The following is an 18100-nucleotide window of genomic DNA, read 5'->3' as shown; positions in this document are numbered from 1 at the left end:
GACATTGCTTTCATTCCTGACCTGTCTCAAAGCAGGAGGTTTTTAGGGTCTCTACCTGCTTGTCAAAACGAGTTTCAGGGGGTCTGGAGAGATGGTATAGTGGTTAAGAACCCTGGCTACTCTTCCCAGAGGACCTGAGTTTGATTCCCTGCACGGTGACTCACAACCACCTGTAATTCCAGTCTCGGGATTGATACCCTCATCTGGCCTCTGCAGGCACCAGGTACACCTGTAGTGCACAGACATACATGCAGGTAAAATATCCACACACATAAAGGTAGAATCTTTTAAAAAGAGAGATGAGTTTCAGGAACAGGCAATGAAACTGAGGTGATGAGATAATTGGATAGCAGCATCCCAACACACGCTTAGATACAGAGTCACCCGTATTATTTACCACGGGTTTGGAAGATACTTCCTTGAGCAAAAATTGACAGTCATTTGTCACTTGAACAATCATAAAAGAGGAGGGAAAAAAAAAGCCAGAGGCACATTGGTAGACGGTTCTCTTTAGAAAGGCGCACAGTACTGAGTCCAGACAATTTCTCTCAAAGGAGGTTCTGAGCCTTCCACATAAGTCTGGGGATCCCCCAAAGGCCTAGATCCCTGTCAGACTTCTATCCCTTCAGTGGGAAGGCTGGCAGCATGCCCTGGGAGTTTTTGTCTTCCCTAGACCCTGGCTGTCTGCACCGCATCAGCGATTCCCGGGGAGCCGGAGTTCAAGATCCGCCCCTTAGAGGGCGGCTTCAGGTCAGGGCGTGGCAGGCTCCAGCCTGCCCCGGCGCCGACCCGGAGTCCGCAGCCGGTAACTAACCAGCTGTGGCCGCACCCGCTCGCCCGCTGGCTTCGGCGACGGTGGACTCGCCCGGGTGCCCGGCGCCGCGTCCCGGGGCGCGCACTCCTTTTCTCGGCGGAGGGAGCAGGACTGGGGCGCGTCGTCCTACAAGACGCGCTGACGTCGCACTGGGCCGGTAGTCGGCGCGGAGCGGCCGGCGCGCGCGCGTGCGTTGGGCGCTCCCGCGGAGCAGGCAGGAGCTGCCACCGCGGCTGTGCGGGTTCCAGGGCGGCGGCTGGCACACAGCAGCGCCGCGGGCGCAACCGAGCCGAGGCGGTCGCACCTGCGGGGATGGCGCGGCCCCGGCCCTGCACCGCGGCCAGGCGCGCGGGTAGCTCCGGGTACGCCCAGTGACGGCGGCGGTGCCCTCGGCCGGGCAGCGCCCAGGCCGCTTGGCCAGAGCCCCGCGGCCGACGGCGGCCCGGGCCATGAGGAGCGGCCGGGCCCAGGCCTCGCTGACCCCGGCTCCGCGCGGCGGCCTGTCCCGTTTCCGCTCCGGTCTCTCGGCATGAGCGTCCGTCCGGGCCCGGGGCCGTGGTTGCCCCCGTCCCGCCGCCCGTGGGCGCGCTCGGGGCCCTCGGGCCCGCGGTGCTGATCCCGGCTCTCCGCCAAGCTGCCCACCCGAGCGCTCTATGTCCCGGGGGCGCGGCCATGGAGGTGGTGGGCGACTTCGAGTACAGCAAGCGGGACCTCGTGGGACACGGGGCCTTCGCTGTGGTCTTCCGGGGGCGGCACCGCCAGGTGAGCGCCGCTCGCCCGCTGTCTAGGGAAGGCCGGGGAGCCGACGCCCCGGTCCCGGCCGCTGGGCTGGGCGCCCCGAGCCGGCCTGCCTTTGTGCTTGCTGTCACTGTCTCAGGGTTTGTTTTGGAGGCCGGAGCCGCTAGACTGGGCTCCACCTACCGACCAGCGGCGGGCCACTGATGTTCTTCGCTGTCAGTGTGCTGGGTAACCGGAGTGCGCCCAGGGACTTGCTGCTCCGGGAAGCCAATGGTCCCGAGGCGACTAGGACCCCAGTGCTTGCAGGGTGCAGCGTGCTTGTCCGGGTTCATGTTTGGTGGACCTTTGTCCCCTCCTCCCCCGCCCAGGGCTTGTCACCTTTAAGGTGGATAATTGCACACCCAGCGGAAAACGGGCGAGTTTCCCGTTAGCCCGAGGCTTTCTCGGACTGGGAGGTATCGCTTTCCTCTCTGTGCCTGGGGTGCCCTGTACTGTCTCTCCGCTTCTTGAGTTAGACGAACTCCAAGTGGGAAAGATAGTTTGACCCTAATCAAATAATACAACGTGGATGCAAGTTCAAACCTCAAAAAAAAAATTTTTTTTCAAGCCGCTGTTTCACAAGTAGGGTCACACGGGGTTTTAGAATCTAAAGAATTTGAGAAGGCACATAGGGAGTGGAAATAATTTTTTTAAAGGCCTTGGTTTTGACTGTTGCCAAAGGGCCTATTAAAAAGAGTACTGTCGTCTGTTTCTCATTCATTATAAAATAACAACATTCAAGAAAAAAAAGTGTAATCCAGTCAGGCTAATTTTTCACCGAACTTTCCAAGTTTATATATATATATATATACACACACACATACATACACATTTCTCCATAACTCCTATGTGGTTGTAAACCTTTTCCAACTAATGCTGTATTGTATTTACTACTTTTAGTGCCTGTGTTGTAGGACATTACCTTGGTATTGTGTCGTTTATCAAATCATATTTTAGTTTGAGATTTGCGATTTTTATCATGTTTCCCCAGTACTATATGTACACTGATTTGCTAAAAGTATATTTATACTTAACAAGTTTTTATTGTTTCTGAGTCGTTTCTGTATTATAATTTTCAGGCATAACACTGTTTTTCCTTTTTCAGAAAACTGATTGGGAGGTAGCTATTAAAAGTATTAATAAAAAGAACTTGTCAAAATCACAAATTCTGCTTGGAAAGGAAATAAAAATCTTAAAGGTATGCTATTTTAGAATACAATTACATGTTAGGTTAAAAGTTACCCTGAGTAAAATGAGCATGTGATGACATCCTTTGAAGTTTGATAAAAGTTTGGAAAATTTTAGTTTCTCATTTATGCATGCTCAGTTTTATTTTTGAAATATTGAATACTCTGAAGCTATTTTCAGGGGTTTATTTATTTTAAGGCAGGGTCTTAGCATGTATGTGGCCTTGGTTGACTTGGAACTCGCTGGGTTGTTGAGGCTGGCTCCAAACTCACAGAGCTATGCCAGCGTCTGCCTGAGTTCTAGGAAAGGTTTATTTCTATTTATGTGTGTTGATAGGCAGGAGAGTGCAGTGGCTAGTGGAGGCTTTTGGAATCCCTGGATCTGGATGTGAGTGCTAGGAACGGATCTTGGGTCCTCTGCAAGAGCATCAAGTGCCCTTAGTGACTGAGCCATTTCTGCAGCCCCCTTTGAAGCTATTTTTAAGAATAGATGTTTGTGTCTCTTTGCCAAACAGAGGGATTCTATAAAGAATGATTTTAACTTCTTATGATTTCTTCTAGTTACTGTGTTAATGTTTGGATGCCAGGCAGGTATAATTGGTATATTGTTCTCTTCTGTTGACATTCTTTGTATTTCCCTAAGTGTTTGGGGAGGAACAGGAGAACTTGGTGTCCGTCCCTTTCCCATCCCCCTCACCCCTACCCCGTTATAGATAGCAGAGAGTTCTTTTTCATAGTCATTATTTCAGGTTTGTTTATTTTATTGCCTTATGTGTAAGTGTTTGACCTGTACTGTGTAAGTGTCTGGTGCCCAAGAAGGCCAGAAGAGGGTGTCGGATCTCCTTGGATTGGAGTTACAGGCAGTTGTGAGCTGTCATGTTGGGTCTGGGAATTGAACCCAAGTCCCCTGTAAGAGAAGCCAGTGCCCTTAAGCACTGAGCCAAATCTCCAGCTCCAGAAGGAGGTTAATTTTTAGATCTGTTCACAGTCTGTAGCATCATCAAAGGTCTTGGTTGAGTTCCTGCTTTCAGGGGAATGGTAAAAGAGTCCATGGTCAAATAAATTTGGTAAACTTTGTTTACTGAATATTTGTTTTTTTTTTTTTTTTTTTTTTTTTTTGGTTTTTCGAGACAGGGTTTCTCTGTGTAGCTTTGCGCCTTTCCTGGAGCTCACTTGGTAGCCCAGGCTGGCCTCGAACTCATAGAGATCTGCCTGGCTCTGCCTCCCGAGTGCTGGGATTAAAGGCGTGCGCCACCACCGCCCGGCTTGGCAGAATATTTGTATAGTCACAAACATTGGCTCACTAAAGAGGAAAATTTTCTACTGGTTTTGGTATACTTAACCCAGTGCTTCCCAGACTGATTTGATCATGGAAACTTCATCCAGCATCTGCTTTCCTCAAAAGTATTCTGTGGCGAACTTCTAGTAAGAATTACAGTTCTTGAGATGGGAGAAATGGCACAGCAGTTAAGATCACACACACACACACACACACACACACACACACACACACACACACACAGTTCTCTGAGCTGTGATTTATGTTCCGGCACTATTATTACTATTTGAAATGTTGACGACTAGTAGACAGTCTGCAACCAAACTAACTGTGGCATTTGTTTGGCACACAGCACTCATTAGGAGTCTAAAATGAACATGAACAGTGATGGGCTGGAGAGAGAGCTGCTTTTCTAGAGGGTCTTGGTTGAGTTCCTGCCAGCCACGTGGCAGTTCACAGCTAGACGAAACTCCAGTTCCAGAAGACATTGATACCTCTGGTCTCTGCACCCATATGGTGCACAGACCTACAAGCAGGCAAGAGCACCCCCACACATACAAGTAAATAGATAAGGTAAAATGTTAAAAAAGAACTGGTGGTTAAAAAAAAAAAAAAACATTTAGGCCTCAAGTAAAGTCTGATCAGATAAGTTTTTATTCTGTGAAAGGTCAACTTGTTCTAAGCTGTTAATAAAGGTCTCCTGTGCTACAAATAGTATAGGTGTCTATAGAAATGGTTTTATTTGCATACTAGAAATATATTAAGATTATCAGACTATGTAATAATATTTTAAATTCTTTATTTCCTTACCAGGAACTTCAGCATGAAAATATCGTAGCACTCTATGATGTTCAGGTACTTTATTTTGGATTTTTTTAACTTGAAATTTAAAAAAGTTTATTGTATGTAAATTTAAATGGATTTTAATGGAAACTTAAATTTTTCTTAATTTATGTTGAAAAGACATACAATTGAATTGCATTAAAATTTTTAAAAAATTTTTAATTTTTAAAATTGGATATACGTGGGCTAGAAAGATGACTCAGTGGTTAAGAGCACTGGCTGCTTTCCAGAGTTTGATTACCAGCACTTACATGGAGGCTCATAACTGTCCGTAACTTCAGTCCCAAGGGATCCAAAGCTTTCTTCCAGCCTCCCTGGGTACTGGGCATACAAATGATGCACAGACAAAACGCCCATACACATAACAATGAATGTAAAGGTAGCAGGCTTTCTTCTTGGACTATCTTTGGACGACAGCCCACAAATAATGACCTGGAGACTTATTATTAATTATGAAAGCTTGGCCTTAGCTTAGGCTTGTCTCAACTAGCTCTTATAACGTAAATTAACCCATTTATATTAATCTTTGCTCTGCCACGTGGCATTACCTCTCTTTCATCTTGCACCTCCTGTTTCCTCTTCTTGTCTAGCTGGAAACTGCTTTTCTTCTTCCCAGAGTTTTCTCTCTGTCTGGAAGTCCTGCCTATACCTCCTGTCTTGCTGTTGGCTGTTCATCTTTTTATTACACCAATCACAGCAATACATCTTCACACAGTGTACAGATATTCTACAACATATAAGTTTTTTTAATTGCATTTATTTCATGTGTCTTTGTGTGTATTATGTATGTGTGTGGGTGAATGCATACCATGGTGTACATGTGCTTGGTGGTCAGTGCCTTTAGCCTAAGAGCTACTCACCAGCTCCAAAATTTTTTAAAAATAATAAAAAAAAAATGCAGCATGATAAATATAAATAAACTGATGTATGCTTAGAGTAACTTGTGGTTTATGACAATCGAGCATTTGCTTGTTTGGTTTTACAAGACAGGGTTTCTCTGTGTAGCTTTGGCTGTCCTGGAACTCTATTTGTAGACCAAGCTGGCCTTGAACTTGCAGAGATCTCCTGCTTCTGCCTCCCAAGTGCTGGGATGAAAGGTGTGTGATACCACTGCTAGCTTCTAGCATTTCTTTAGTAAATGTAAAGACTGTTGTGGTCTACTTAAAAATTAGTTAAAACCCTTTTTCTTATGAAAGCAGAATTTGTAAATCATAGTAGTAGGAAATAAATAAAAATAAAAACAATGATGCTGTGCATGTTTACCGCGCCGGGTGGGGGGGGTGTGTGTGTGTGTGTGTGTGTGTGTGTGTGTGTGTGTGTGTGTGTGTGTGAGAGAGTGATCATGGCATATGCTAGAACTGAATTCCAAGGTCATTTTTTGTTTGTTTTTTTGAAGCAGAGTCTAAAGTCATCTAAGGCAAACTTTGTAGTCAGAATCATTCTTGGAAATCTTTGGAGAAAATTAGTTTTCTGATGAAGTAGTTGGCTTGCATTTCGATGGTATCTGATGCTTTTTTAAAGTCACGGTTTACATACTAGAGGCTACATGTATGGCTAGTGTGTTCAGTGTGAGAGCACAGGGACTTTAGAGGGAGTAAAATAACATGTTCTTAAAATCCTTACTCCAGGGAAGATCAGTATTTAAAGTTTGCCTTTATTTTTATTGTTTTGCTTCCTCTGTGACAGTTGAATTCCAGGAAAGTAAGTGGATGGTTAGATTATTCTGCTTTATTTCGAGTTAAAAACATTTCTCTCTGTTTCCCCCCCCCCCATGCATTTGTTTTGCAAACCTTTTGAGTGGTTGCCATACACCAGGCATTATTCTGAGTCTAGCAATAAAGTGATGGACAAAGGTCTTGACTTCACTGTGGGATAATACAGAATGGACTTATACATGCTTATCTAGTCGTATCATATCACAAGATACTTAACTAAACCCATGCTATAAGATGTTTAAGTTTTTTTTTTTTTATACAGAAACAGCAGTAATATATCCCTTCTGAAAGTATCTTTGACTTTGGGATTTGGAATGTCCAGCTCAAATACCATGAACAGTGTTACACATTTTGGTTATAGAGTATGATTGCTCTCCAAAAAAAATCTGCAATATAAACTCCCGTGCACAGAAAATAGGAGTATCAGCTCGAGTAGATATAATTCACTCCTTCATTTATGAAATTCAGAGCAATATAGAAAGGGCCAAAAAATTCTCAAGTCAAAACTAAATTCATATCACCATCCCTTGCTGAAATGTCCATTCTCCTCAGCTGTTTGTGTAGCTTGTGCTCTCTGTGGATAGAGGGCACTGGGTGGTGCAAGTTGGTGCCTAGTACAAAAGTTGTTAAATGATATTGACTCCTCATTTACCATTCTTAGAGGGTTGAAAAACCCTGGTAAAAGCAGAGCAGGTTTGCTTTCAGAGTAGTTTTACTTAGATGTCTTTTCTCTTAGAATGAAAAGTATTTTTTAGTATCAGTTTTGATTGTGGAATGAGCTATCATTAGAAATAATGCAAACAAAACCAATCAAAGTTATCAATCTTTGAATTCAAGGTGGCTGAATGAAAATGTTTTATTATCCATTTTGTACTCCTAGAACTAAGGTATAAAATAAACTTAAGTATAACGTTTGGCTACCAAGTAAACAGGCTTGACCTAATAGTTTAGATTTGCTTCTTTGATTCTGTTTGTTCATAAAGGGGAATAGTTTGCTTAGAAACTAGTATAAGACTTTATATAAACAGGAACATCACTTTTATTGACCAGTTTTGTACAGCCGTTTCTGTTTAAAAAGTTTTTTTTTTTTTTTTTTTTTCATTTTTGTTTGTTTGTAGGTGGGGGATCAGGTGCTGTGGTGGGGTTTTGGAAGTCAGAGGACAACTTTGAGGAGTTGATTCACTTCTACCATGTGGATCTCAGGTGTTGAACTCAAATTGTCAGTACTTGGTGACAGGCACCTTTCTTTACCCACTGAACCATCTCATTGGCCTTTTTTTGTTTGTTTGTTTTTGGAGACAGTTTCTCTGTGTAACATTGGCTGTCCTGCAACTCACTCTATAGACCAGGCTGGCCTTGAACTCACAGAGATCTGCCTGCCTCTGCCTCCCAAGTGCTGGGATAAAAGGCGTGCGCCGCCGCCGCCGCCGCCGCCGCCGCCGCCGCCGCCGCCACCACACCACCACCTGGCATGTATATGCTTTTATAAATTACAGATTTTCCTTTCCTCATTCATCTCCTTGCATCCCATCCTTTTCTTATTCCTTGTGCTGCTCTTCAAACACAGTTCATCCTATATGCCGTGTATGATCTATCCCAGGTCCTAAAGTTAGAACTTGTGACGTTGTTGTAGTTTCCATGACACATAAGGAAACACATTTTCCCTCTAATGATGTTAAAACCATCAGACATTGTTAGAATGACAAATTGGGAAAAAAAAATGGCAGTTGTTGGATATAAATATTGTTTGGTATATTTCTTTACAATTTTATGGCCTAGCGGTGGTGGTGGTGGTGGTGGTGGTGGTGGTGGTGGTGGTGGTGGTGGTGGTGGAGGTGGTGGACACCTTTAATCCCAGCACTCAAGGAGGCAGGTGGATCTCTGTGAGTTCAAGGCCAGCCTGGTCTACAGAGTGAGTTCTAGGACAGCCAAAGCTACATAGAGAAACTTTGTCTCAAAAAAGAAAAAAAAAAAAGATTTTTATAAATAACACATGCTAAACTTAGTTTTTATACTTCTGTGGTTGTTGTTTTGTTTTGACAGTATTGGGTTTTATTAGGAATCTTATTAAAGTTAAACCTCTAGGAATGAGGGAGTCCTAGTTAGAGGGCACAAAAGCCCACGAAGCCTCCTCAGATCTCATAGTGAACCACCAGCTCAGGTTCTTTGGTAGGATCACTCTCTTGTTCAAGATACAGATTATTGTAGGGGCATTACTTTCTTTTCACAGGTTGGTAGAAGGGGAAAGTCTCCTCAACCCAGAACATGAAAACCATGAAGGTCACGAAGCTGAAGAAACAGGTGTAGGGGATGTGTCCACGCAATTCCTGATACAGGTGTCTAGGTCCCAGTGCATCGGTTCATCCCAGTTCAACCTCAGGTCTAGGTGGCCCCATTCATACTACCGATTCCTCGCATGCTGTTAGCTGCCAGGGAGCTTCAGATAGTCACCATGCTCCATCCAGAGTCTTCCACACACATATTATACTTCTTGGCAGCCACAACCTGTTCTTCTGGGGTCCTAGGATAAGGCCCCAGCAGCATACCTTGGTCACGGGAAGGCTGTGGCGCCCCCAGTGGCGCCCCCAGTGGCCCCATGCTTCGAGTTGCCTTTCGCAGCCTCCAGACTCCCAGGGCTGCCTCCCCAGCTGCAGCCATCTTCACTCAGTTCTTACACTTTTAACTGTGAGAAATGTTTTAAGAGTGTTTGTACAGAAATTCAATGTGTGTTACTCAAGTGCTGTTCCCCCTGCCCACTCCTTTGGAGACAAGGTCTCTCAGCAAGCTCTCGTGAGATGGGCAAGCCTCATTCCCTAGGTAGCAAGTCCTGCCTGTTGTTGCTTTCTCCCTGCACTGGGATTACACTGTGGGTTCTTGAATTCAGGTCCTAGTACTTGTAAGGCCTTTACCAACTGAGCCACTCCCCGGCTCACTTTGTTTGTTTGTTTTTTTAAGTCTCACTATGTAGCTCTGGTTAGCCTGGAACTCACTATGTACACCAGGTTTATCTTGAACTCACAGAGACCCACCTGCCTCTGCCTCCCTAGTACTGGGACTAAAGGCATGTGTCTGGTAGGATTCCTGTCTTTCTTGAAGTGGAATTAGTTGTTTAAAAAATGTATCATGCTGGCTCTGAAAAGATTATACCAGTTTATTTCAAGCAGTAGGACACACACACACACACACACACACACACACACACACACACACACGACAAATACTGTAGGAGAAAAATATCTGAATTTAAAAAAATTTTTATTTCATAAATCATTAGTAAATGGATCGTCTTATTATATTTGCTCTTTGTTCATTTGGTTTGTTTGTTTGTTTTGAGTTTTCAAGACAGTTTCTCTGTGTAACAGCTCTTAGCTGTCCTGAAACTCCCATTGTAGACCACATTGGCCTCGAACTCACAGAGATCTGCCTGCCTCCAAGTGCTGGGGTCCAAGCCGTGTGCCACCACTGCCTGGCTGCCCTTTGTTATTTCTTTCCTGACTTTCCCATTGCTGCCTCTGGTGTGTTTGTTGCTAATTTCCTTGCAATTAGTGTTTCCTTGAGCCAGTTAAGGAGATGAACAGAGTATAGTGGTGAGCAGAAAAGTGGTTCTCGTTTATGGTTTTGTGCGAAGGTGACATTAAGCAAATAGTTTCTAATTGTAAGCGTCCCAAAGGCTGTATGTGAAGAACTGTTGCAGAGCTTTGGAGGATGGGGCTAGGGAAGGCTCCCTAAAGAAATGATTTGATTAGGTGGGTGGGAAGGCTAGGCTGGGGTTGGTGGGAGAACAGCAAGGAAGCATCCGAAGGACTTCCCTTGTGAGGACCACAGCAAAGAAGAGCTGTTGCACTATTAAGCTTGATGATCAAGAAGGCTTTCGTGAGCAGAATGCAGAAATGAGAGCTCATGGTGCTGGAGAAGTTAGGAGGAGCCAGGTGGTGTGATCTTTATTCTTTAAAAAAATCTGTTTTTGTGACTTTTAAGAAGCAGCAGACAAGGTGGTAGAAATGAGGAGTCAGGACAGGACTTGTTGGTGGGAGGAGATGGCAAAAAGATGTCAGGGAGCTTTATAGGAGGGGGGATGTTGCATCTTGATCTGAAGGGCACACATTTGTCATGATTAATTGAACTATTTAATGTGTATAAAGTATTTGCCAGTTAAAGGAAAAAAAAGGTGATTGACATTCACAGTTTGAAGAAATACTTATAACAAAGTAAATTTCTATTACTAAGCTACCCAGACTATAATTGATTATTGTAGCAGCCAGAAGGCGAAAGATTTATACGATCTGAAGAGAAACCAGAGTTTGTAGCAGCCAGAAATGACCAGAGATGATGAGCCCTGAGTGTGAGGAAAGCTAGATGAGAGTGTTGTTTGTACAGCAAACTCATTCAGGTCCACACTGACGCTATTCCCCTTGTCACTATAACGGCATGAGTGTACCTGGAGGAGACTCTGCGGGTGTCCAGTGCCAGGTAACCACAAGGGAAATAACACTAAGGGCTATAGGAATGACATTATATTTCTTCTTTCCTGTGAGATAGCTCATGGAAGTTGCCTGAAGATCAGAGAATGAATTAAGAAATGTAGCAGAACCAGATGTGGTGGTGCACATCTGTAATCCCAACACTGGAGGCAGAACAAGTGGATCTCTAAGAGTTTAAGACCACCTGGTCTACACAGCCAGATCCAGGAAGGCCAGAGCTATGTAGAGAGCCCTCTCTCAAGATAAGCAAACGTAGCAGAGGAGCTGGAAGATTGGGTTTTAGGACTGTCAGTTTCTCTTCTCCTCTTCCTTCATTAGTAAATTATTTCTGTTGCTTCTGTATCCTGTTGTGTTTCCTCCATTTCTGCCCCGAGTCATGTCAACTCTGCTCCAGAGAACACTTGGTCTTGCTGTCCAGTTGTAAAGAACTCATTTTTTAAATCAAGTAACAGATCCTTAGTGTTAAAACAATTAAACTGCTGGGCGGTGGTGGCGCAAGCCTTTAATCCCAGCACTGGGGAGACAGAGCCAGGTGGATCTCTGTGAGTTCAAGGCCAGCCTGGTCTACAGAGTGAGATCCAGGACAGGCACCAAAACGACATAGAGAAACCCTGTCTCGGAACAAAACAAAACAAAACAAACAATTCAACTGTCTAACAATACATGAAACAAATGTACTTTGTTCTCGACTCATGTACTTCTAGAAGAAACCTCTGGTGTATCATATGTATATAGCTTTCTCTTTATAATATTCATTTTACTTTATGTGTATATTTGCTGGTATTAACATATATATGCACCACATGTGTGCCTGGTGGTGGTGGTGGTAGCCATCAGAAGAGTATGTCAGATCTGGAACTGGAGTTACAGGTTTTTTAAACCTCCATGTGGGTGCTGGAAAACAAACCCAGGTCTTCTGCAAGAGCAACAAGTAATGTTATTCAGTGAGCTATCTCTTCAGCCCCAGCTTTCTCCTTTTTTACTACATGCATGCTTGTATACATACACTCAACATTATTTGAAAATGTTGCATTTTTTCCCCCTCAAAGTGCTGGAGATCCAGCCAAGGGGCCTTACATGTACTAGGAAGAACTACATCTCTAGGCTAGCTTTCTTCTCCCTCCTTCCTCCCTTCTTCCTCCTCCTTTCTTCTTTTTTTCTTTAAAGATTTATTTATTTATTATGTATACAGTGTTCTGCCTGCGTGTCAGATCTCATTACAGATGGTTGTGAGCCACCATGTGGTTGCTGGGAATTGAACTCAGGACCTCAGGAAGAGCAGCCGGTGCTCTTAACCACTGAGCCATCTCTCCAGCCCTCCTCCTTTCTTCTATTGGCTCTTTTTTATTTGCTTGTTTTTGTTTTGTTTTGTTTGTTTGTTTGTTTGTTTTTGAGACAGGGTGACAGGGTTTCTCTGTGTAGTTTTGGTGCCTGTTCTGGATCTCACTCTGTAGACCAGACTGCCCTTTGAACTCACAGAGATCCGCCTGGCTCTGCCTCCCGAGTGCTGGGATTAAAGGCATGTGCCATCACTATTGGCTTTTTATTGAAGCTATCTTTCCAAATCTGGAATACCTCATTAATTGTATATTACTTTCACATGTTTCCACCAAAAACACTTCCTTTAGAGACTGAAAGAAGTGGAAAAGGCTTCTTGTGGTTTCTCCTTCACATTGAAACAGGTCTTGCCAAGGTGTTCTCTAGAATGTCTGGTAGGTAGGTAAGCACAGATCATCTAGTAGACGCTGCCAGTGAATTGCTTCATACTCTTGCCAACAGCATTTGAAGGTTCCATTTGCTCCTTGTTTTTACTAATATTTGGCAATTTTAGTTATTCTGGTGATTGAATTTAGTTAGGATTTTTTATTTTATTTTATTTTGAGACAGTTGCTTAAATAGTCTGGACTGGTCTCAGACTCAGCATGTAGCTCAGGGTGACCTTGAACTTCTGATCTTCTGCCTCTACCTCCCAAGTACTAGGATTACAGGGGGTGTACAACTTTGCCTAACTTCTAATTATGGTTTTAATTAGTATTTTCCTATTGTCTCTCGTTTGAATGTGATTTATATGTTTATTAACCATTTAAATATCTTTTTGGAATTCCCATGGAAATTTTTTGCTTGTTTATCCACTGGATTGGCTTTTTGTTGTTTATTAGAAGTTTTTTAAGAATTTTATTGGCATGACTTGTGTGCGTGCGTGTGCGTGCGCGCATGTGCATGCAGGTACCTTAGGAGGCCAGAATAGGTCATATTATCCCCTGGAGCTGGAGTCACAGGTGCTTGTGACCTGCCGGGCATGAGTGTTGGAAACCAAACTCATGACTTCTGGAAGGGAAGAAAGCACCCCACACCCCACCCCCACACCCTGAGACAAGTTTCTCTGTGTAACAGTTCTGGCTGTCCTGGAACCCACTCTGTAGACCAGGCTGGCCTAGGATTCTCTGAGATCCACCTGCCTCTGTCTCCTAAGTGCTGGGATGAAAGGTGTGCACCACTACCACCTGGCCTCAATTCTTTTTATCTAGTTCTCTTGGGAAATAAGTGAAGCATATCATTCTAAGTCACTGACTTTCTTGTAGATATAACTTCACATTCAGATCTAGCCTTGCAGTGGGCAGCCCCTTAGTAATGGCAGCAGAACAGCACTGTGGCAGCCCCCTTGTGGAACTCAGTGCTGGGGTTAATGGTTGCATCTGGGAAGGGAATGCTTGACTTTCTGACCTAAAGCACCAGCTTTTATTTCTGATGCGGGTGAACTGAAACTTTAATTTAGTAACAAGTTACTATAAATTTAGGGAATGAAAAGGGGACTGTGAATGGACATCCAAATTGAAGGAAGGGACTTAGTTTATTCTGGTCTGGATCCTGAACATAGGGCTCATGTATGCATACTAGGCAAGTATTTTGAGTGATAAATACCTCCAGGTCAAAGTTCATATTCTTAAGTTCAGCAGTCAAAATTATTTTGTAGAATTGCTTTTAAGTTTTTTTTTTTTTTTTTTTTTTTTTTTTTTTTTTTTTTTTTTTTTTTTTGTTGTTTTTGTTGTTGTTGTTTTGAGACGGGGTTTCTCTGTGTAACAGCCCTGGCTGTCTTGGAACTCACTTGTAGACCAGGCAGGCCTCGAACTCACAGAGATCTGCCTGCCTCTGCCTACCGGAGTACTAGGATTAAAGGCATGCACCACCACACCTGCCTTTTCAGATTCTTACAGTTAACTTCTCTAATTCTCTGTTGTAGACGTAATGTGGACAGTGGAAAGTCATTTTCTAACTAGAATTGGTTACTCCCCTTCTGTAATGCCCTCTTTTGTTTCCCACGGACCACCTTGCCTTTGAATTTGGACTTGTTGAGGGTAATTGCTGCCTGTGAAGTATGGCCTTTTGAGTCATTTCAGCACTGGCTTATGTTAAGCTGTAGGGCCAGTTCAAAATAATTTAGCATTACAATTTTTTTAAAAAGCAATAAAAAAAACTGCAGTCTATTAGTCTCTGAATGACTAACCCAACAGGCTTGAAGCTACATCAGTGTGATACTTTGTAAAAATATTCCAATTAATTTTCTTAAGTCTTTAAACATATCTTTGTGTAATATAATAAGACATCTTCATTTTGCCAACAATTTTCTGATAATATGATTGCCCTAAATAAACAAAAACCCCCAAAACTACTTGTCCTAGTTACTGTGTTCAGAAATCGGAGTATTAGTCTTGATAGGAAAGAGTATAAGCCATTTGCCACCCATCTGGAGCTGCTTTCCAGGGAGGAAGCACTTCCGTGGGGACAGATGAAGCCTGCCTTCTCACAGTTGGTGACTCCAGCATGGCTTTGGTGGGGGTGGTAGTTGGCGACAGGGTCTTGCTGTCGATGAAGCCTGAGTTTGTGGTGCTCTTCGTGTGCCTAGTCAGCATGCTTTATTTTACTGTTTTCCAGAACCCAACGCTGGTTTATCCTTTAGTACTCTGGAAACAGAATGGAACTTCTTGATGTCTGCCTTAGTGTCATTAAAATTTAATCAGGCTGTGCAGAACAAATGGGTAAAGCATTGTGTTGAGAAGTTTAGAGCTGGAGGTAGAGCATAGAGGTGCTTTCCTAGAGTGGCCCAAGCCCTGGGTTCTGTCCCAGTAGTGCGATGAAATAAAAAACAAAAGACTCCTCTTGCCTGAGAAGTTTAATGTCACTTTCTGATGTATTTTCTGAGTTTATTAGTTTAATAATGAATAAGTATATTTTTTATTAACTCACCATTTTTAAAGTTAGTGTTTAGTTTTTTGTGATATTTATATTTCTTTTCTAGGAATTACCCAACTCTGTCTTTCTGGTGATGGAGGTAGGTATTCTACCTGTATTGACAAGTAAGTATTAATAAAGTTAATAGAGTGATTTAGGGTCTACTTCATAAAGAATGTAAATTTTAAGTGTTTTAATTAGATAGTTAAAATACTTTAAAATTAGATTTTGTTTTACAAATGATTTTTAAATTAAAATTAACAATAATTAAGTTCACTTTGAATCAGTGTCTTTATTTTAATTATTTTTCCTTTTTTAAAATTTAACTACATTTTATTGGCTGGCATGGTGATGCATGCCTAAAATTCCATTAGAGTCAGAGCTAGGCGGATCTCTGTGAGTTCGAGGCCAGTCTGGTCTATAAGGCAAGAGTTCTAGGACAGCCAGAGCTACATAGTAGAGATTCTTTCTCAACAATAATTTTTAAATTACATTTTACTTATTATTTATTTATGTATGTATTTACTGTGTATCTGTGGGGAGAGGGTGGGAACTCTCTTGGAGATCATAGGGAGACTTCCAAGCATTGGCTTTCTCCATTCTCCATCCATCATGAGGATTTCAACTCAGGTCACACTTGGTGGGTCATTTCAAACACCTTCCTTATTTCTTTTCAAACCTAAAATATTTTTGTTGTTGTTTTTCTTTGAGTCAGATCTCATTGTATATCTTAGCTGGCATTGAACTCACCTTATAGACTAGGCTGTCCTTGAACTCACAGAGATCTGCCTACCTCTGCCTTCCAAGTGCTGGGATTAAAAAAGTATACTACCTTGTCAAGGTACAAAATACTTTATTTTAATCACAATAGCAATATTTTTTGAAGTTAATTACGTTTTCTTTTACTTATCAGTATTGCAATGGTGGAGACCTGGCAGATTATTTGCAAGGTAATTTTGTTACTATATTTACTTGTATTTGTGTGTGTGTGTGTGTGTGTGTGTGTCTGTGTGTGTGTCTGTCTGTCTGTCTCTGTGTGTGTTCGTGCGTGTGTGCACATGTGCGTACATACACACCAAAGCACATGTGCAGTCAGAGGACAATTGGTGGGAGTTGATTATCCCCTTCCACCATGTGGGTCTTAAAATGGACATCATGTTGTCAGGTTTGGTCATAGACACTTTTCTTTACTTGCTGAACCATCTACCCTGCAAGGTGAATTTAGGTTTATCTGTTAATACCCAGTAAAGAGCAGTCTGTTTTATTCTGAGATGTGTTTCTGAAACTTCTCCCAAATTTGTATAGAAATACTCAATAAATATTTGTGTGCTGTTTAACTTATAGTCATTTTGCTGATCAGCTGGATTTTATTTTCATTTTATTTTTATCTATCTATCTATCTATTTTTTTATTTTTGGTTTCTGGAGACAGGGTTTCTCTGTATAGCTTTGGAGCCTTTCCTGAAACTCACTCTGTAGCACAGGCTGGCCTTGAACTCACAGAGATCTGCCTAGCTCTGCCTCCAGAGTGCTAGGATTACAGGCGTGCGCCACCACCGCCTGGCCTGGTTCTTATTTTCTAAACTCACACAAGGATTGAACTTTTTCTGACAGTAAGGAAGAGGTTTAGAGGAAGGGCTTTCCCTAGGAGGGAAGAAACCAAATGGATTTTTTTTTTCTTCAAAAGGTACAGCTGGCTTGCCATCACTGAGCCAATCAGTTCCTTTCATTTCTTTAAAAATAAATTTTATTAGCTGGGTAGTGGTGGCGCACACCTTTAATACTAGCACTTGGGAGGCAGAAGCAGGCAGATCTCTGTGAGTCTACAGAGTTGCAGGACAGCCAGGGCTATACAGAGAAACCCTGTCTTGAAAAAAAAAATTTTTTTTTAAAGCCATGAAAGTAGAAGGGAGGAGTGAGTGGAGGAGAAAGGGAGTGGGAAGGCAATGAGGGGTGATATGATCTGTATGTATGTGTATATACAAAAAGTCATTATTATGTATAATGAATATATGCTAATAAGAGGTCAGAGACGTGGCCCAGTGGGTAAAGCTACTTGTTGCCAAGCCTGACAGCCTGAGTTCAGTACCCAGGGTTCCACATGATGAAAGGAAAGACTATATTCCCTTAAGTTATCTGCTGACCTCCATATGTGTGCTCCCTGCCCACTAAATGAATAAGTATTATTTTAAATTTTAATATATGCTAATAAAAACATTTGAAAAATTAAAATTATAGTCAGTGGGACAGGAGTGATGATGACCCAGTAGTTAAGAGTACTGGCTACTCTTCCAGAGGACCTGGGTTCAGTTCCCAGTATCCACATGGCAGCTCACAACAATTTGTAACTGCAGTCCAGGGGATCTGTTGTCTTCTTATGGCCTCTCTTAACACCAGGCTTGCATGTGGTGTACATACATACATGCAAGCAAAATACCTATATACATAAAAACTAAATTTAAAAAATCATAGTCAAAGAATATATTTATATGGATATTTCTTATAATTTAAAAAGCCAGTAATGTAATAAGAAATTTAAAATATTGAAATTATTTTGTGGTAGATTTTAGTACTAAATGATATTTGAAATTCTGAACCCCAAATGTGTGCAACATATATATGTGTGTGTGTTGCATATCAGATATCCTGCATATCAGGTATTTATATTACGATTCATAATAGCAAAATTACAGTTACATAGTAACAACAAAATAATTTTATGGTTGGGGTCACCACAGCATATGAGAGGGTCGCAGCATTAGGAAGGTTGAAGAC

The 18100-nt window shown here is 42.5% G+C and overlaps 1 protein-coding gene and 1 pseudogene across 2 annotated transcripts in view; one reads left to right on the top strand and one right to left on the bottom strand.

The window, feature by feature from the left end:
* Positions 1-975: 975 nt before the first annotated feature.
* The window catches only part of Ulk2 (unc-51 like autophagy activating kinase 2), an 89930-nt gene continuing 72805 nt past the window's right edge, over positions 976-18100 (top strand). Inside the window, exons 1-5 of one of the 2 annotated variants that reach the window (XM_028857087.2) lie at positions 976-1576; positions 2697-2789; positions 4871-4912; positions 15394-15426; positions 16240-16276. In XM_028857087.2, coding sequence (XP_028712920.1) covers positions 1487-1576; positions 2697-2789; positions 4871-4912; positions 15394-15426; positions 16240-16276 — 295 coding nt within the window. In that variant the 5' untranslated portion in view covers positions 976-1486. The remainder of the gene's footprint in view (positions 1577-2696; positions 2790-4870; positions 4913-15393; positions 15427-16239; positions 16277-18100) is intronic. The other variant, XM_037201159.1, reaches the window with a different exon arrangement.
* LOC114682961 lies at positions 8748-9273 on the bottom strand (annotated as a pseudogene).

Source organism: Peromyscus leucopus, chromosome 8b (assembly GCF_004664715.2).
Source record: "Peromyscus leucopus breed LL Stock chromosome 8b, UCI_PerLeu_2.1, whole genome shotgun sequence".
Lineage (NCBI taxonomy): Eukaryota > Metazoa > Chordata > Mammalia > Rodentia > Cricetidae > Peromyscus > Peromyscus leucopus.
The sequence above is the reverse complement of the archived record's forward strand: the minus strand, read 5'-3'. Positions and strand labels throughout refer to the sequence as shown.